This window comes from Emys orbicularis, chromosome 4 (genome assembly GCF_028017835.1).
Source record: "Emys orbicularis isolate rEmyOrb1 chromosome 4, rEmyOrb1.hap1, whole genome shotgun sequence".
NCBI lineage: Eukaryota > Metazoa > Chordata > Testudines > Emydidae > Emys > Emys orbicularis.
Genome location: NC_088686.1, coordinates 131,132,574 through 131,153,061, shown reverse-complemented (window position 1 = coordinate 131,153,061; position 20,488 = coordinate 131,132,574). Strand labels below are relative to the sequence as shown.

Sequence of the window (20,488 nt, the reverse complement as noted above, 5' to 3'; positions counted from 1 at the left end):
CACAGTGTTTCTGAAGCAAAGCTAAAATCCATCGTCCCTTCATGGCAGGAGCGCTTTGACTCGAGTACCGCAATGGAACTCTAGGAATAAATTGGATCCATCTGCGTGATTAATCTCATTTCAGGCCCCTAATTGGAATGATTGTTTCTGACAAGCCTGCGTTGCAAAGAGAAGGAGAGGCAGGAAGGCTGTTTATTCTGGGAAATCTGCGCTATTGACTTGGCATTATATGGGGGAATGGAACATTTAGAAAAGGAATCTGTCCAAAGCCATCTGTACCGTGGCTTTGAAACTTCTATTCAGTTCTAAGCCTCAGACAGCCTCTAAGGCATTCTCATTCTTCTACTGGAGCTCTGCAGGTCTGGGGCAGTATATTCTCCCATCGCCTTATGAGGTTCAAAGAGGAGCCAATCTCGAACAAAAGAAAGGTTTGGCTCTGGTGCTTTTCATCACTTAAGTCTAACACCCAGGCCCAGGAACACAGCAGAATAAATGTTAAGAGAAAACTAAACACATCTAGGGGATAACACAACCCCGAACAATACGTGGCATGGAATTGCCAGACAAACTAGGAGACCTGGGTTCTCTTCCTGGCTCTGCCACTGACCAGCTGGGTGACCATGGGCAGGTCATGGCCCTCTAATGTGCCTCAGTTTCCCCTCCTACCCACTGTGTGCCTTGCGTAGACACACAGCTATACAGGACAGGGACTCAAGTATCAGGGGGTAGCCGTGTTAGTCTGTATCTACAAAAACAACAAGGAGTCTGGTGGCACCTTGAAGACTAACAGATTTATTTGGGCATAAGCTTTCGTGGGTAAAAACCTCACTTCTTCTATGCATCCGAAGAAGTGAGGTTTTTACCCACGAAAGCTTATGCCCAAATAAATCTGTTAGTCTTTAAGGTGCCACCAGACTCCTTGTTGTTTTTATAGGACAGGGACTGTCTCTTACTCTGCCTAGCACAATGGGGCCCTGATCTCACCTGGCACTGCGGTAATACAACAGGAGTACTAACAGCGATGGATGAAGGGAACATGGTAGACACAGAAGAGGATATATTGCCAAAGGGGCTCTGTTCGTGCCCAGAACACTCGCCTATGAGCCTGCTCTCTGCAGAGATACAGGACTTAGTCCCTGCCACCTGTTCAGAAAACATGACAGCTGAGGGTTGTAATGCTCAAGTGAGCAGCGGAGGATGTGTGCCGGCCCATCTCCTGGGCTGGAAGGGGCCCCGAGTCTGCGCCATCCTGCAGGGCTAGATTTGCACCGCTGGGTCCTGCTGTCGCCATGCTCAGAAGAGAGAACCACTGGTGCGAGGTGCTGCCACGCCCTGCAGCCCCTGATCCCCACGTGGCTCCTCCCTGGGGGTGGATGGCATTGTGTTCTATGGGAGCCCTTTCGTTGCCGGGCGGGACCCAGGGTCCTGGCCTCTGGGGAGCTGCTGCTGACCGAGCAAGCCCTCCTCATGCCCCTGGGTGGATCGTCGGCCGTGGGGCGTGAACCTGGGACCAACCTGTGATTCTTAAAAGCACAAGCCCCTCTTGCCTGAGCTGGACCCAGCTCTGTCAGCCAAGGCTTCAGCAGGAGCCTCAACCTCTGTAGGTGGCCCAGCCACCATAGGGGTGGGGGACCGAGGGGGCCGGATTACACTCACATGGCTGAGCTGGCAGAACAGGGCACTGGGTAACTCCTCTCCCGAGCTTTTCCACACGGACACTGTCCCTCAGGCCCCTCGCTGCCCCAGAGGCCTGACTGCTGGCAGAGCGCAGAGGCAGGGCTGAGCTTGCTCTCCCCGCTGGCACGGGGCATAGAACTGACCCCGGGAGCAGGGCTGCCCCCGTCCAGGCTTTCCCCAAAATTGAGCCTTTGTTGAGGTCGCTGTCCAGGGACATCTGCCAGGGTACTCAGCTGGGCTCAGGAGCATCCGGGACATCCCAGTTCCTTGTACGTCACAGGTGTAGTCCCACCTGGGAGAGACGGCGGCCCACTGGGGGTAGGGTTGCCAACTTTCTAATCGCACAAAACCGAACACCCTAGCCCCGCCCCTTCTCAGAGGCCATGCCCCCGCTCACTACATTCCCCCTCCCTCAGTGGCTCGCTATCCCCCACCGGCTCGCTATCCCCCACCCTCACTCACTTTCACTGAGCTGGGGCAGGAGGTTGGGGTGCGGCTCCAGGGGGACCAGAAATGAGGGGTTCAAGTGGAGGGGGGCTCCGGGCTGGGGGAGGGAGTTAGGGTGTGGGAGGGGGTGAGGACTCTGTCTCAGGGTGCGATGGGGCTGGGGATGAGGGGTTTGGGGTGCAGGAGGGGGCTCCAGGCTGGGGGTGGGTGGGACCGAGGGATTTGGAGTGCGGGAGGGGGCTGCAGGTTGAGGCAGGGGGTTGGGGTGCAGGAAGGGGGTGAGGGCTCCGGCTGGAGGGGCAGGCTCTGGGGTGGGGCTGTGAATGAGGGGTTCAGGGTGTAGGAAGAGGCTCTGGGCTGAGGCAGGGGGTTGGGGCGTTCCAGTCAAAAACCGGACACCTGGCAACCCTAACTGGGGGGCGACTCTCTGTGAGCCATCAGTTGACTGGGGTCCCAGATAGCTGGCTCCGCTGCCCACGGGGATCCCCAGAGTCAGAGCTTCCCCACAATACTCGGCTGAGTGGGGCCAGTTGAGGCTCAGGCCTGCTGTGGGTTGTTCACTGAAAATGGGCTAAAGGGACTGGAGGCTCAGGCCCAGATCCCTGAAAGGATTTAGGCATCTAACACCTACTGAAATCAATTGGGAGTTAAAGGGATTTAGGCACCTGAGGATCTGGGCCTCAGTACTTTGCTTGCTTCTAATTCTAAGAGACCTAGATCAGTGGGAGCCTGCGGCAGACAGAACGCCCTGCGCTCAGAGCCAGTTTCAACCCTTTCGTACAGGAGACAGGCTGGCTCCTTCCGCTGGCTGGTAGGAGCTGAAAACCATCAGGCTAGAGTGAGAGACAAGGTCAAAGAGACGCTGCTGCTGGTGTAGCATTGCCCGTCTCTCACTATACAGGAGAACCTCGGCGTTCTCAACACCAGAGTTACAAACTGACCAGTCAACACACCCCTCATTTGGAACCGGAAGTATGCAATCAGGCAGCAGCAGAGACAAAAAACCCAAAACAAATATAGCACAGTACAGTACTGTGTCAAACTACTACAAATATAAAGAGAAATTTTAAAAAAAGGTTTGACAAGGTAAGAAAACTGTTTCTTTGCTTGTCTCATTTAAATTAAGATGGTTAAAAGCAGCATTTTTCTTCTGCACAGTAAAGTTTCCAAGCTGTATTAAGTCAGCGTTCAGTTGTAAACTTTTGAAAGAACAACCGTAGGTTTTGTTCAGAGTTAGGAACAACCTCCAGTCCCGAGGTGTTCGTAACTCTGAGGTTCCACTGTCGGTGTTTTTTCTTCAAACCCCAACTCCTGCAGGCAGGTGAGGACCCGAGTGTCTCATCTTGCATTCTTCCTAGTCCTGGTTGCAGAGAAAAGCTTGAAAATACGACCTCAGCGCACCCTGAAGGCTCACAAACCAGACGGCAAAGAAAAAGATCAACAGTGATTTTTTTTAAGCCAATCTCATGATGGGCGGGGCCTGACTCGTGATTTTTGAATGCTTGGGGTTGGTGATGCTGCTACTGAGCAGCTACATGAAAACTAGAGAGGAAGTGAGGAAGCGAGAAGAGATTGGATATGGATTCACGGCCTATAGGAATAGGGAGTATTGTAAACTTTCCAAAGTTCCCCTGCTCAGGTGCAACTCGGACACTGAAATAACGCGCACCTGTCCCTTTACTAGAATTCTCTCCTCGTTTCTAGGACTACAGAGGGAATCAACGTTTCTGCTGAGCCTCTCCAGCGATGGGAGATGCTCAGCCAGTCGCAGAAGCAGAAGAAAGACCATGCGACTTCAACCACGTAATGAAACCCTGCTTGAAATGACCCCGAGCGGCATCCCGGAAACGCACACCAACACCAGAACAAATTTCATACCCAACATCAAAACTTCTCCCAATGCCATTTTTAAAAACAAACGAACAAGAAACACTGCATTTTCACATGAGCCCACAAACCTTAAAAGAGGAGATTTCAAGCAACTTCAAGCACTTGCATAGAATCATAGAAATGATGGCACCTCAGGAGGTCATCAAGTCCAGCCCCTTGCGCTGAGGCAGGACCAAGTAAACCTGGACTGTCCCTGATGGGTGTGTGTCCAACCTGTTCTTAAAAACCTCCAGTGATGGGAGATTCCACAGCCTCCCTTGGGAGCCTGCTCCAGAGCTTAACTGCCCTTAGAGTTAGAAAGTTCTCCCTAATATCTAACCTCACTCTCTCTGGCTGCAGTTTAAGCCCATTCCTTTTGTCCGACCCTCAGGAGACATGGAGAACAATTGATCCCCGTCCTCTTTCTAACAGCCCTTAACATATTTGGAGACTATCAGCTTCCCCCTCCGTCTTCTTTTCTCAGCACTGCACAGTTTTTTTAACCTTTCCCTGTAGCCGTTGGTCAAGTTTTCTAAACCTTTGGTCAATTTTGTTGCTCTCCTCTGGACTCTCTCCAACTCGTCTACATCTTCCCTACCACGTGGAACCCAGCACTGGACACAGGACTTCAGCCTCCAAGCCGAGCAGGACAATGAGCTCCGGTGTCTTACACACGACACTGTTTGCAACCAAGTTTTCACCCAGCCCTAATGAAACGTTTTCAATCGAGGACGAGGTGCACCGGGGCCCCATCTGATACTGGAAATCTACCGTAAAACACCTGCAGATTGGGGCTTTTGGCTGATCAGGTTATTTATCGTTTGGATCGCATCAGCCCCTAGGAGCCCAGTCATTGACCGGGGCCCTGCTATGCTAGGGGCAGTACAGGCACAGAACAAAACGACAGGCGATGCAGTTTTTTCACCTTGGCCTTCAATTTCCACAAAAAGACCTGACTCTGGGCTGCCCGCAGTAGCATAGTCCACTTCCAGATGGCAGATCTGCCCCTGGGAATAAACTCTAGACCCAGCAACGAAGCACAAACAGGGCCCAGGTGCAGCACTAGAGCTAGCTGGGGGAGCAGGCTCAGCTCAGGCAGGACCTACAAGTGCATGCTGTGCCCAGATGTCACTGCTTGTGGGGAGAAGGCTCCGGCAGGAAGCTGAAGGCCCCACTGCACGTATATGCAGCAAACGGGCTCAACCAGGAGCCCGCTAGTACATGAGGGACCCTGCTGCAGACACATGCCCAGAGCAAGTCTGACAGCCTGCAAGGGTCTGCAGACACAGGAAAGGGGACGCCTCGGGCCAGAACCCAAGGGGTTTGGGAGCAGACTGCTGCAGGGACGGAGCTGACATGCACTGAGCCTCGTTCCAAAAGCACGCAGAGAACGGATCTTGCCTGCAAGCGAGCGGTGCAGCCTGCAGGAGCAGAGAGGGGCGGCCATCAGCGCTCAGTCATTAACCCCAGGAAGGCACGGAAAGGCAGGCCAGGGTAGAGCTTGGAAACCCATGTTTTCAGCCTGATTAAGTCACATTTTGCCCTCCCGCAGGAATAAATAAATCATGTAAGACGCATTAAGGCAGCTTAGTCTCCCCGGGAAATAGCACAGCAATTCAGCCTTTTGGGGGCCATGGCATGCCAGCGAGGATTAGGAGAATGACTCCAACGCTCGGGCGGCCCTTTGGCAGAGATCGCTGCCTGGGCTCGGACACGTGGCATCTGGGAGCTTCGTGCTGGCGCCGGCCCTGAAGCAAGGGGCGGCCACTCAGTTAGTGACAATCGCAGACACCTCGCAGCAGCGCAGGGAGACAAGATGGAAAGGGATCGCAACCCAGCCCCTGGGAGGGGCCAGGGGACACTGGCCCCACCCACCTCCTTACACAGCCCCCTCTCTCCCCATCCTGACCCTGTCTGCATGGGGTGCATTCTCTCATCAACCCCAGCCCTGCCCCCTATGGACAGAGAACACGCCCTGACCTTATACACACACAAACTCCCCAAAGAGGCCACCCCCAGCCCCAAACAAGGCAATCCAGCTGCAGGGCTGAATGCCCAGAGCCGTGAATTCCTGCGTGGGAAGACAGGCTGTTCGTTCCTCGCAGAGCACACCTAGGAGCGGGCAGAAAACCCAGCTGCCCCGCTCTGGCTCAGGGCAGCAGCGTGTCTCCTGCCAGTCCCACACACCCTTGCTGTTATAAGAGCAGCCAAACAGGTCATGGGCACGTAGGCATCTCTGACTCTCCTGCTGAAGCCATGGCAATCTCCTGACATGACTTGTTAGCTGCCTGCCTCAGCCCTGCTGCTAGGGGGTGGCAGGTCCCAGATCAATATTCCCTAGCGGGAGGATTCCCCTTATTTCCCACTCCCAGCACAATCCTGCTGTATGGGCCCAGCACGCCCACCCGCAGAGAGCGCCAGAGACGAGTGGAGAAGCAGTGGGCCCCGGGGAGAGCCAGGGGCCACGCGCGGCCACTAACTAGGAAGGGCCTTAGGGGTTTGCTCTGCCTGGGAACCCCCAGCCTAACATCCTGGCCGTGGCCTTCAATGAGCACCCACAAACGCAGACTCCCCCGGCCCTGCAGGTCAATTCAAGCAGCCAGCCTGCCCCCCCTCATCCTCACCTGACCGCAGAGCAAGGCAGAGCCACCCCCACGGCAAGCCATGGGCAACCCCCACCTGACCCCTCTGTGAGCCAAGGGCTCCCACAGCGCAGGACAGAGCCTCCCCCTCACCTGACTGCACCGCGAGCCACAGGTGCCCCCCACTTGAATGCAGCAAGAGCAAAGGGTCCACCTGATCTGAATGCAGTGCCAGCCAAGGGTGCCACCCCCGAACATGGCACCAGCCAAGGGCCACCATAAACCTACCAAGAGCCAAGGCCTTCCCTGAAAACGTCACAAGCCAAGGGCCTCTCCAAATGTATCTGAAATGGCCTGGGGGCTGGTGCTCCCCAGCCAGCAGCAGCACAGGGGCTGCAACCCAGCCAGAGACCCTGGGGCGGGGGCTCCAGCCATCCTGGCATTCGCGAAGGTGTCATCTGTGCCCAGCACGGTCCAAGAGAGGGGTTCTCTCGCGGCCTGTCTCCCCTCCAGTCATGGAGCCTGGCAGAGAAGGAACTCTGAGCACAAAGGGGGAAATCGGCGGGTTTACCCAGTAGAACTGATGCCCATCGATGAGCCTGATGCCCCGTTTGTGCCCTACTCCAGAAGTGCAGCTATTGTGGCACTTTCCTGGGAGGGGAACCCCGCTTACCTGGTACATGTACATGCTGAAATTAGTCCCATTGGGTAGATGAATCGTTACGGATTTGTTCCCTGCATTCATGCCGGGGAATCATCTCCCACTGGAGCTGTAAATCCACGGCTCTGCCAGCCTGGGGGAGAGCAGGTGCTAGCCCCCGGGGGGCGAAGGTTAGCGAGACCCAAGGCGCTGGAAGTCCAGGCACAAGGAACCGCTCTGAGCCGACGGCAGCTGGGGAGCTCCTTCGCGTCGAGCCTGCCTGCCTGCGCAGGGGACAGAGCGCTGGGGCGCTGGGAAAGGATCAGCAACGCACTCGGCAGGAGGAGGCATTTGGAGCTCGCAGAAATTCCCCATCTGCTGCCTGCACTAATCGTTCCCCTTCCCAGGGTCGGAGGGAGCCAGCCCCATGGCTGGGACGGGGAGCCGAGAGCGGGAGCCCGCAGCAGGGGGGACCGAGCGGACGAACCCGGAGGAGCGCACAGATGCACAGAGGCCCTTTGCGGTGACCTAGTTTGCTCTGCTTCGCTTGCATGTTCCCTGTGCAGAGACACGGAGGAATCGGAATTGGAGCAAGAACGGCAAGTAAATCCGCACAGCCCCTTAATCCGGGAGCGGCTGCAGCAGCCTGTGGGGTGGGCAGCCCTCGCCATCAGGGTGACCTGGGATGCTCTCGCTCCAGCTGCCCACATGGATGGGCACAGCAGCCCCTCGCCCAGCTGGGGGAGAGGGCACGGAGCCCAGGAGGAGTGTGATGGGGCATCACCCCACTAGCGGTTGGGGGCAGCATTTTGTTCAGCGGAGGACGGGGATGCAGCCTAGTGGGCATCTGTCTGGGCTGGGTCCCACAGGCCAGCTGGAGGTTTGCCAGGGTGGGGGCACAAAGGACCATGGAGCTCAGGCAGTCTGCTGGAGGCAATCAGAGGCTGTGGTCAGCTAGTCCAGCTCTCACTCCCCAGCCTGGCATGAAGGGTTAGGCTCCTGCGGGATCCAGGATCAGTCCAGCATCATGGAGCAGGGCCCTTCCCCAGAGGCATTTCCCTCTGTTTCTTCCAGGCATGCAGTGCCCACTGAAGGGTGAGAGGCCCCTGCCCCCCACACTCTGAGCCAGCTGCCAGCCTCCAGCCCCGGCCCAGCCTGGCCCCGGCTTTATCACACCAGGCTTCATCCAAGTCGCCTCACCAGGGCCGCTCACAGCCCTGCTCCGTGTGCACCGGCCAGGATACCCAGGGGGCTTCAGCATCTCTCCCTGCAGGCAGGAGGTCAGAGCCAGGGCTCCTTCCCAGGGCTCCAGACCTTTAATAACTGGGAGCAGAACAGCCCCAGGTGCCCTGCAGAGAGAACAATCCCCCCCCCACACACACACACACGAGCGCTGTAGCAAGCCCCGTTCTCCGCTGGCACCCCCTCCCGCTGACCCGCAGGCTGGGGCTGCTCCTAGGCGTCCAGCCCAGTCCCTGCGTCTGCTCCAGCCCAGAGAACAGATGACAACTCCCTGCACCCTGCTCTGCAACCCAGAGAGCCGAGCCTGCGAGGCAGGAGGGAACAGGAGTGTGGAGGCAAAGGGGACCCAAGCAGGATCAGTAGCATAGCTGGGGGGGAACAGAGGGAGCGGCCGCTCCCCCTGAGCACATTCCCCAAAAGTGGCGCCTTTTTAACTCACTCACAAAAAAACGTGCCACTCGCTGTGGCGCGGTCTTTGGCGGCGGATCCTTCAGTGCCGCCGAAGACACCCGGAGCTAGTGAAGGGCCCGCCGCCGAAGACCCGGAGCGCCGCCCCGTCAGTAAAAGCTCCGCAGCATGTGGCGCCTTTTTAACTCACTCACAAAAAAAGGTGCCACCCGCTGCGGCTCTTGTACTCACCCGGCGGCGCTTTTACTGATGGGGCGGCACTCCAGGTCTTCGGCGGTGGGCCCTTCACTAGCTCCGGGTGTCTTCGGCGGCACTGAAGGACCCGCCGCCGAAATGCCGCCGAAGCCCCGCGGAGCGAGTGACGGTCCCGCTGCCGAAGATCCAGACGATTACAAGCGCCGCAGCGGGTGGCGCCTTTTTTTCTGATCGCTCCCCCTGTTCCCTCCACCTGGCTACGCCACTGAGCAGGATCCCCCTGCCAGAGCTGGAGGCCGAGATCTGAACAGCAGAGAGCAAACTCCTCCCTGGCCCAGGCATGGCTCTGCAAGGTCCAGCCAAACATCCCTGCAGGGGAGGGGCCGTCCCTCCAGCCAGTGCTAGTGACTCCGCAAAGCCCAGCAGTGTCCAGACAGCTACTCAGCAGCCTTGCTGCCCCTCCCTGGTGCTTTTAGCGCCTGGGGCTTCCCAGACAGGAAACCCCTCTTGTGCCTCACAAGGTCCAGGCCAAACGCTGGGAGCACTGAGCATGCACAGCCCCTCTCACCACAGCAGCTCCCAGTGCCGGCCTGGCCAACGCTAGCAGCAGGCCCCCGGGGGCGGGGAAGGGACGCCGAGGGTCGTGGGCTTTGAGACCCGCCATGCGCACGGCTGGCTGGGCCCGTTATTTGTGAGTGGTTTGGACAGCGCATAAAGCCGACTGAACAAGCGCCACGGCCCGGCGCTCACCTCCCATTGGGCAGCTCAGCAGGTCCGGCTCAGGCCATTAACACCCACTGGGAACACACCTGAACTCAAACCCAGCCACGGTTAGAAAGTGACAAGTCCCAGCTCGGCCCAGGCTCCCCACGGACTGCGAACTGTCTGCCCACTGTGCACCCAAGTGCCAGGCACATCCCAGGACCCCTTGCCGGCTGTGCCCTCCGGTCACACGCCAACAGTGCTTGTTTGTGGGGCTCCCCATCCCAATAACTCCCACCCATCCCTGGGATGCAGCATGTCCTATACAGCTCACCATGCTGCGTGGGGCATGTTCCAATCCCACCTGCCTGCCGTGTCCTCCAGACCAGGCTTACTCTGTCCCATGATGCCCCCCAAGGCCCATGCACAGCCCGTTATCGCCCTCACACCATGCTGGCAAAGCCTGCCCATCACTGCCACGCTGCCCAGGACTCTGGCTATGCCAGAGCACAGGGTGAATCCCAGGGCAACCCGCCACTCTGTCCTCAACACGTCCCGCGACAACCAACCCTTGGTGCTGCCCTTTGCCCGGACACCTCCCGGCAGAGCCGGCCTGCCACGCTGCCCAGGGTGCCAGCTGATCTGGCGCAAAGCTCAAAGCACGTGTAGATCAGCTGCCGTGCTGCCAAGAGCTCTGAACATGAGCTTTCTCGCCATTCATTTAAATTAAATAAGAACGAGCAACAGTAGCCCAGCTGGGACGTGGTCGGCGGGTGAGGGGAGCCCAGCTCAGAGAGGGTTAAGCAGCCCCCCTCAGCAGACAGCAAAGGAATCAGACAAACGGACTGAGCAGCTCAGACTCCAGCTGACTGCAGGCCAGTGCCCATCACCAGTGGAGCAATGGTTCAACCAGACACCCCCTTCACAGCGCCTGCCAGCCACCTCCGGGATCTCGACAAGACTGCAGCACCACCTACCGGCATTAGCCGCCTATTGCAATAGCCCAGAACGCAGATACGTGGCGTTTCCATGAGCATCATCCCCCCACTGCTAGAGCAGCTGCCAGCCATGCCTGAGGGCAAACAGCCTGAGAGATGGAGTATGGGCAGCTGCCAGCTGCGCAGCACTCAGCACCCAAAGGAAGGGTGGAGCCCCCTGAGATCAGGAGTCAGAGCTGGACGTGTTTGAGGGGTGGGGGGTGCAGTTTTCCAGGCTATGAACTGGTCCTTGCTGCTTCAGGACCACCTTGGTTTAAGCAAGTGGTTAAAATAGCGTCGGCCTGAGAATCTGCCACGCCTTCCTCCCCTCCCAGGTTTACGTGGCCCGAGGGGGCTGTGAGGAGGGATTAACGGTGCGACACTGGCAGGCCAGACGCCAGCTCGTGCCAAGGGCCCTGTGTCTCAATGGCCCACTGACAGATACCTCTGGGGCAGTGCGAACCACCAGACAGGAGAGAGCCGTTAGCTAGCGTGAAGGGCTGGGCTCCAAAGAAGGTTGAGTTTCACTGCTCTGTGTCCCGCATGACAGAGGAACAGCCCTCGGTAGCTGGAGAAGGCCAAGCCCAGGGCCCCTGCTCTGCTCTAGGATGGGAGGGGAGGCGAGGCTACTCTCAGTGTGTCTAGGCAGAGCCTAAGCAACTCCTGACGGATGCAGAGCACGGCTCCAGCCCCCGGCTCCACCTCCCCTGTACCCATGCCCTGGCCGGCCAAGGAGAACATGCTCTGCTCCCCACTGGAGATCAGGGGAGGGTGAGGCGCAGCCGCCGAAGAACAGAGGCTCCCCGTGACAGGCTGGGCAGAGAGAATCACGCGGAAACCCCGCAGCAGGCAGGGAACAGCCCTGAGACCAGCCAGGGAGCAGAGAGGCCGCAGGCCAGGATCCCCAGCTTCCTGGAGCTGTGGTCCCCACAGGAGACAAGGGAGGTTAACACCCCCACACCCTTTGTAACAGCGCCCCCTGCTGTTGACAAGTGACCCACCCCAGCAGCCAAACCGACCCACTCTGAGCCCTACCTACGAGTTCCCCAGAGAATCCCAGGCGGAGTCCCTCCCTCAGCCTCGGCTGGTGCTGCAGAGAGCGGGCGAGGGTCAGTGGTGCTGCAGAGGGCACGGCGAGGCCCCCTGGGCTGGACAGACAGGAGCGGGAGCTGGGCTGGGCTCCGATAGTGCAGGTTGGCTCAGGGAGGGCTGTGCCACACATGCACGGCAACGGAGCTCAGATTGCACGGCTGCGCTGTGTGGGAAGCGTCCCCCGAACTCCACTCGCTTGGCTTTCCAGCATTTGAAATTCAACTCTCCCGGCACGAGGGGCCCAGGGCAGAGCTCTGCGCCAGCAACCCGAATGCCATGGTAACTGAGAGAACCACCGGGGGGCCGTCTCTTACTCAACAGAACAGCCATAGATCCACGGACATTGCACGGCATCCCGTGCAAAGGGCTGAACTCCGCAATGGGACCGCAGGACCTCGTGGCATCCCCCCAGACACCCATCTACAACAGAGCACAGGCAAGGCCTAGCAGGCCTGATGCACTGTCAAGGAGACACTGCCACACAGATGCAGGTGCCAGAGGGACAGCTTCACGGTCCATGTTTCTCAGTCGCACCCAGGGTCTGATCCTGAGGGGTACTCAGCACCTGCGGCTCCCACTAAGGTCATGTCTCAGTATCAGGCCCGAAATAAAGAAAAATAAACCACGTGTCCCCATTGCATGTGTTCAGGAGGTGGAGAGGTCAGGGGTGGGGGAGCAAGGTTTGTGTTCATTCACCACCCCGAGTAACGCAGGGCCATGGAAGGAAGGCCTACTGGGTGACCTCAGGTCAGTCATTGCCCCTCCGTGTCTCAGTTTCCCCATCTGTACAACAGGGATAATAATGCTGGCCTCCTTTGGAAAGCGCTTTGAGTTCTATTGGTGAAAAGGATGATAAGAAGAACCATGTCCCCATTTCCTCTTCCAGGGAGTGAAGAATTGTGGGGGCCACTGGTGGGGAGCGGGTGAGCAGGAGCCCAAGAGGAGAAGCTGTTGGGGCCCTGTCATGGTGGACAGCCATAATCTGGAAGCCAGGTATGGACTTACACACACCTGGAACCCAGCAGAGCCAGGACAGCTGGGGGCAGGAATCCCCTAGTGTTCCCGAGAAATCACCCAGGACCTAAGCCTTAGTTGTGCTGTTAGGTGGAAGATACCCTGGTAGTGTTTCCCCAGGTGCGGAGCGGCCTTTCCAGCTGACAGAGCCCCGGGATGTTCTAACCTGGCTAATCATGGATCTAATGCCCCAATTTCCAGAGGGGCTGCCCCTGAAGCCAGGGGGAACGGCAGACACCGCAAAGATCCAGCCATTACATCATTAGCTTGGCTCACCTCGGCTGTCCATTCTGCCACAGTGCCTGTGCTCCAGCAGACACAGTGCCCTCCTGAGTCAATGGGGAGAGGCCAAAGCATCTAGTGGTTAGAGCAGGGTTAGACCTCTGACAATTCAGCCACCGTGGGCAAACCACATTGCTCTCTGTGCCTCAGTTTCACCACCAGCTGCTCCCTCCCTCCCAGGAGTGTAGGGGCAGGTTAGTCCATGGGCTTGGCTACACATACGCTTAGTTCGCAGCAAGCTGGGGTGCGAATCCACCCCACACTAGCCTGCTGCGAGCTAAGTGTCCGTGTGAACCCTGCGTCCGTGCACCTGCAGTTCCCTAGTGCGCTTTAAATCTACCCCGCTTTGCAACGGGCCATGCTTTGGAGTTGTAACACGCTGCCTCAGGGGCCAGTCCTGCTCCCAGGGCAGGGAACGTGCTCCTGGATTCCACAGGCTATTGCCCCTTTAAATTACCCTCTCAGGTTTATCCTAAACATCTTGAGACGTCAGCCAGTATGTTAGATCCCCAGTCAAGGGTGACAGGTTCCTCATCAGCCCCCCCCCCCCCCCCCCGAGCCCTGCTAAACGCACCATCCGACATCAGGAGCGTCAAACGCCACCCGGACCAACAGTCTGTGTGAGGGGCCAGCCAAGGAACAAGCTTCATTTTCTTCCTCCTCAGACCTTGCATATTAACCACCGTTCTCTCCTGCTAACATTTCGCTTGATCTTCTCATTTCTATAACCCAGGATCTGCAGCCAGGACTCACTGCATCGCACACCTCATTATGCCCCAAGATTTAAGTCATCTGGTGGCAGATGGCCAATGTCTTTTACCTAGAAAAAGAAGCCTCCCTATGCACTGTATGTGCGCTGTGTCCAGCAGAACAGCTGCTATACGGTCATAAGGAGAGGGCACTGGACTGGGAATCTGGAGTTCTATTCCCAACTCGGTCACTGGCCTGCTGGGTGGCCTTGAGCAAGTCACTTCACCACTCCGTGCCTCAGTTTCCCCACTTGCACAATGGAGATAATGATACCAACCTGATTTGTAAAGCGCTTTGATAACTACGGACAGAAAGGGCTATAAAAGAGCTGGGCATTGATATTAAATATATATTTGGGGCCTACAAAAATATCCACTAACCGTATTTCGTTCCCTGCCACACCTGCGTTTTGGTGAGACTCTTGCCTTTTAACCAGCCGTGTTAACGAACTGAGTGAGACACCAGGGAGGACGTCTGATCTGTTCAAGGCTCAGGGAGAATTTGGTTAGAACCCTCTGAATTAGGTGCTCAGGTCCCAACACGATGGAGGCAGCGTGGCCTAGTGGATAGAGCACTGGGCTGGGACTCAGAAGACTTCAGTTCCGTTCGTGGCTCTGCTCACTGACCAGCTGGGTGACCATGGACAAGTCACTTCCCCACACTGTGCCTCAGTCTCCCCATCCGTACAAAGGGCAGAATGATCCTGACCTGCTTTGTAAGGCTCTTTGAGCTCTGCGGCTGGAAAGGGACAGGTACCAGTACCAGCAGCTCCAGCAATGTGCTGTAGGCACAGCTTCTCTGCAGGCTGGCGGGTACAGGGTGTAGTGACAAAGCCCTGCAATACTGGACTGCCCCCGGCTGTGCTCAGTTCCCGCCAGCCCATAAGGTTTCACACAGTTTGGGGCATTTGATTAAAACATGGAAACCTGCCAAGTGGCTAAACCCTCAGCTAGTGGCCACGCTGGCCCAATGGCGAGGGCAAAGCTGGGGGTCACGGCAGCCAAGTCTCCGGGATTGTGAGCACAACTGGCCCCTCACGCCCCTCGCTGCCCTGTGCTGAGAGCGTGGCCGGGTCACGTGCCTCTGACGCTCAGCCCCAGTGCCCCACACACCCCCGTTCAGAGGAGCTATCAATGGCACTTCTATGACGTCCATGACAGTAGTATCTGATCACCTCCCAATCTTTACCCTCACACTCCCGCTGTGGAAGACAGGACTATTATCCCCATGGTACAGATGGGAACTAAAGCCAGAGAGACTATGGGACTCACCCAAGGGCACACCAGGAGTCTGTGGCAGAGCAGAGATTTGAACCTAGTTCTCCCAAGTCAGCGCCCTAACCACTGGGCCATCCTTCCTCGGGATGGGAAAGGCTGTGAGCAGGAGAACACTGATGTTTGCTCTCCAAACCTCAGTAGCTCTGGTTCAGGGGTACATGACCCAAAGCTGGGACCCAGCTGTTGGGACTGGGACAGCAGAGTCCGCCCTCTCCTCCCGCAGAGTCTCCAGGCGACACCGGTGCCGTCAGTGGAGAGCGACCTGCACTGGTGAACTTACAGATCGGGAAGCGAGGGTTTGAGGAATGGTTATAATGAACGTGAACAGCCCCACTGAGTGGGCAGCTGGCCTTCGCCTTCAGGGACGTTTCTTTACCCCCGTTAAGGCCAGTACTTCCAAAAGGGGCCTCGATTCCCGGGTGCCCAACCTCGCCCACCTAACCCTTGATTTGCCGGGGTGCTGAGCCACCATCACTACAACTGCAGCCAATGGGAGCTGCAGGTGCTCAGCACTTCGGAAGCATCAGGCCCATGGTGCCGAAAGTCGGGCACTCGGAATGAGAGGCCGCTTCTGGGAATGTTGCCCTGTGGGCCTCGCCCTGCTTTCCCAAAGCGCCCTTGGCAGAGCTGCATTTCCTGGCTCCATCCTGGCTTTAAGACCAGGCTGTCCGGTTTGCAGCAGCCCAAACTGGGCTAGACTAGATGCTCGTTGTAAAGCAGTGCTAGCAAGGAGCCTGGAGAAATCCCAGAGACATCTACCCTATTCCCACAGCCCCGCCAAGGTCCCCAGCCCTGTCTCTCCCTCCACTCGCTGGCATTCTCATCCCGGCAGAGCTCCGGAGCCACTCTCCTTACCTGCGGGAGGGCAGAGTTGAGTTGCCTCTGCAGCTGGTCTCGCTCATGCCCAGTCTCCTGTAACCGACTCTGGGTCAAGGCCAGAGTCTCCCGGGTCTCCCGTAGCGTTTCCAGCAGCTTGTCTCGCTCGTCCAGCATGTTCACCATTAGCTGCTCGAAGTTGGCCTCCGAGTCGGGGCCCTGTTGGGACCCCAGGGGGTCACCCTCGTTGATGGTGGGCATCACCTCGCACATCATGGTGGTGGCCCGTTTCAGCCACGCGCCAGTCTCCAGAGAGGCCAACGCGCCTCGCCTAGGGGTTTGCTTTGACGACCTCCTCGGGGTCTCTCTTGGGGCTGTAGATCTGTCGGACAGCAGATCACATCGCTACAGCCGCCCGCAGCCCATTGCGGTGATCGTCAGAGACAGGCAGCTTGGGACAGGGTGCAGGCTCCCCCATGCCCGCTCTCACCTCGCAGCCCTGAGTCATTGGTTAAGCTGAAGCTTGCATTGCTGAGATCAGCGTTCCCCGCTCCATGGGCTACCCGGTGTCCTTTAAACCAATAAGGACCCCGAAGAGACGACCGCCTCTGGCTCTCTGCGGTTCATTCCAATCAGCCACCCAGACAGCTTCGTAGCCCACGGGTGAGCGGATCCCATCTGACGCAGCACATGGGTGCCAGAGCACAGCAAAGCCATGGGCTCAGAGAGGAACGCGGTGCCCTGCCAGCACGCACCCCTTCAGGGACCCGGCACTAGGAGGGGCTGGGGGACGTTTCACCTGCCTGGACATGGTGAACGAGAATCAGTCAGTTGGAATAAATGGAGGCTGAGCGATGCACTTTGCAGAGATACTCCCCAGGCCTCTGCCCCACGGAGCTGCGCTCGCGATCCAGGTCTGTGACCTACGGGAAAGGAGACACAGTGAAACACTTCCCACCTGCGTGCCGCTGCTTTCCCAGCTCCTACCCGCCCCATGGGCTGGGATCTGCCAGCACACCCCTTCACAAACATCCAGCCAGCACCAAGGAGCAGCATCAGCCCCTCCAGACAGCAAGGGAGCCAAATTAGATTCTCACTTATAGTACTGGAGCACGTAGGAGCCTCAGTCCCAGATCAGGACCCCATTACAGCAGGCGCTGTACATTAAGCTTCTCCACCTCCACAAGCGGGTGCTAGTGAACCACCCTCCAGCAGCCTCCCTCCAAAGTCTCTAGCCTGCATCCTTATCTGCAATGGGATCTCTGTGCAGGCCTTGTAGGGTAGGTCAGGACTCAGGAACCTGCTGGCCTGCAGGAGGCCAGCGGCATGGGGCTCCATGCTCTCCTGCGCTGGCCCAGGGAAGCATCACCTACCAGCTGCTCCCCGCTGCGGCTGGACTCACAAACATACAGGGGGATGTAAATATTGCGCTAAACCAAATCTACGCACACAGGCATCATGGGACCGTCCCACACACCAGCCCCACCTGCGTACGAGTCCCTAAAGTACCAGGCTATGGGGGAGGGGGAATCTCCCCAGGGTACCAGGCCACAAAGGGGAGAAAATCTCCCCAGAGAAACAGGCCGTATTACCCCATTTCTCCCTCAGATGAAGTGCAGCAGAGGAAAATGGATCCCAGAAAGGAGCTGGAAGACAGGGTGCTGCCGACCCCACCTTCAGGATGCAGCATGTACCTTGCCAGTGTCTGCGTGCTGGCCGGACTACCCCAGGTCAGTGGGAGCTCTGGGCAGGGCCCGCTTGCTCCCAGGGGCTGCAGAATTGGAGCTGCTTCAATGCAGTTGTCTCTAGCTCCAGCAGCAGGCTGTCCTCATGCTCGGTGACATTGGGAAGCCGGGGCTCCCGGCCCAGTGATCAGCCGGATAATTTCCTCTGATTGTCAGGACTCTCTCCCTGTCGCCTGCCTGCCTCCCCCCGCCTCTCCCAGCAGCTGGCAGGAGTGCACTGGCAGGGGCTTGCAGCCACGTGGCTGCCAGGCCAAATATAGCAATGATTCACAAAGGGCGATTTGGCGAGCAGCATCTCCAGCCCTGCTCGGTGCAGGTGCCTCCCCCGGCCATACACCAGCTGGGAGAGCTGGAGGCGGGCACCCACCTGGGGATCCCGGGATCTGCAAATGTGAGAGCCAACCCCTCCCTTCTCTGAAAACCCAGATGCAGAGGGACTCTCTGCACCCCTCTCTGATGCACCCCCCGTGCGCTGCTCTGAAATCACGGGGGTGGTTCCTGGCTCGCAGACCGCAATAAAGCCACAGCATTGCCACTGGCTTCAATGGGACTGCCAGGAGAGTGAGATCAGAGTCTGGCCCTGAGCTTACAAAGGGCTACGAGAGAGGGCGAAGCCACTCCTTCCTTAGCAACCCTGGGAGCCAGTGCCAGGAAATCAACAGAGGAGACAGAGCTGCACCTGCCAGCTGGTGACGACATGTGTGTCATCCCGGCTCAGACCAACGGCCCATCCAGCTCAGGACCCTGCTGATGGGCTGCAGTGGTGCCGGGCAAGGTGAACACCCCTGCTCCCAAGGTGTCTGCATTTACTCAATGTTCTGTGGAGCCGAGGGGGCTGTGGACTGGTCACCGTTAAGCAGCAGTCCTGTCCTACATCTGTCCAGCTGCTGCCGGAGCAGTCCGGAGAGTTGCTCGGGCCACTTGGTCATAACGCCACTGAAATCTGACCCGTTGCCCCTCCGTCCACACCAAGGGACGGCCGGGCCAAATTTCAGTTTGTGACACTGTGAGCTCACCCTGAGATTTGGTCCAGCCGCACCTCTGTCCTGCCAGAGGGGCAGCCAGGCCGAAAGATGCTGCGACCTAGCGCACTGCAAATCTGTTCCTGGCCCATGGCGCACAGGGGTGTCACCAAGACCTTGATTCCTGGCAGCACGGGCTTGTGCACAGGGTGGGTAAAAGAGGGGAGACTCTCGAAAGGGATGAGTGGAGACAGGTCCCTGCCAGGGTTGCGGGGGGGGGGGGGGGTGGAGGGGAGACCAGAACTTACCCCCTCCTCCCAAGAAATATCTGACCTGGCACCAGTGATGAGGTGATTCAGAGCATAGAGAAAACCCCTATAATGCTGCTATAAAGTTACCTAAAATGTCATGTAATGCAGCACATGGGGTAAATTCCCCTCTGGACCCCAAGACAGGCAGTTACAGCCAAAAGCCTGGATTTTCACTCACTCCTGGTCCTGCACAGTGGGCCTCAGCTACTTTCATCCAACAGACCCCTTTGCACAAGAGAGATCAATGGGACATCAGAACTGCCTGGCAGGATGAGACCAGGGGTCCATCTAGTCTACAACTTTGTCTCTGGGCATGGCCAAGGCCAGCTGTTTCAGAGAAAGGTGCATGGAACCCCCTAGTGGAGAATTATGGAATAACCTGCCACTAGCAAGAATTTCTTCCTAATCCCTTTTTGTTAGTCTCTTACCACAAGTACTCCTGTTCTTTTTCCTAATCCCTGGCAGTTAACAATTAGATTATGCCCTGAAGCAGGAGGGTTGATAACTCTTCTGATTCTTGTATCCTGCCTAACATAGCTGGGCTGTTCTCATTATTCACAGAAACATCCAATCCCCTACTAAACTCTTCGTTTCTATGATATCTTGTGGCAAGGAGTTCCACAAGTTAGTGACGTGCTTCGTGACGTTCATCAGGGTCGAGTGTGCTGTTTTTCCAATTTCACGGAGAATCCTCTTGTTCTTGTATGAAGAGAGGGTGCATAGCAGTGCACTCAGCCCCCTGCTGCATTGGGCCCTTTGCCAACCAAAGGCCATTTTGAGCTTTGACCTCAGCATGGCTGTGCAGCTCTTTATATTGCTCACTGCTCTGCAATGTCTAATTTCCTTTTGGGTGCCCTTTTAAAGAGACAGGCAGAGAGGCAGAGGTCGACAGGGGTCGGGGCAGAGAAGCAGAGACAGATGAATAGTGGTGGAGGACAGAGACTGAGGGCGGTTTTGGGGACTCCCTTTCTTCCCCCTGGCAGGAGGACATGCCCTGCTCTGCCCCACCATCTCTGATGACTCTGGGCACAGCTACAAATCTTCTTTTCAAAATCAGCTGAACCAACTTTAATCAAAAAGCAGCAAATTGATCCCAAGGGGGAAAAAATGGGTGATAAAACAGCTCCGACCCTGGCCTAGCCTCACTCTCTCTGCAGAGGCCTGGGGCTTTAATGGGGCAGAGAGCTTGAAACGCCCCATGACATCAGGTATTCGGCACTTCTCTGCACTTAGCCCTGAGTAAATAGCTTGGCGGTGCCCTGGAGCCCGAAATCAATAGCTCCTGCGCCATTAGCCCAGAGAGGAGGCAATTTGAGAGGGCAGGTCCTGCCTCCTATGCCCGCCCGTTCCAATCGAACAGTCCTACACTGACTCTTTCCCGCCACCGCCAATGCTTTGTCCTTCCTCCGGATGCTGCTCTCGACACAGGCGTGGGAACTAAGGGTGTGGGGGGGTGCTGCAGCACCCCCAGGTTTTGTGCGGGGTCCTGGCTGCTGGCCC

General features: G+C 57.5%; 1 protein-coding gene across 1 annotated transcript in view; it reads right to left on the bottom strand.

Annotated features, from left to right (window-relative positions):
• The window catches only part of PPFIA4 (PTPRF interacting protein alpha 4), a 130,911-nt gene extending 114,665 nt beyond the window's left edge, over positions 1-16,246 (bottom strand). Inside the window, exon 1 of the mRNA XM_065404424.1 lies at positions 16,010-16,246. Coding sequence (XP_065260496.1) covers positions 16,010-16,246 — 237 coding nt within the window. The remainder of the gene's footprint in view (positions 1-16,009) is intronic.
• Positions 16,247-20,488: the final 4,242 nt, after the last annotated feature.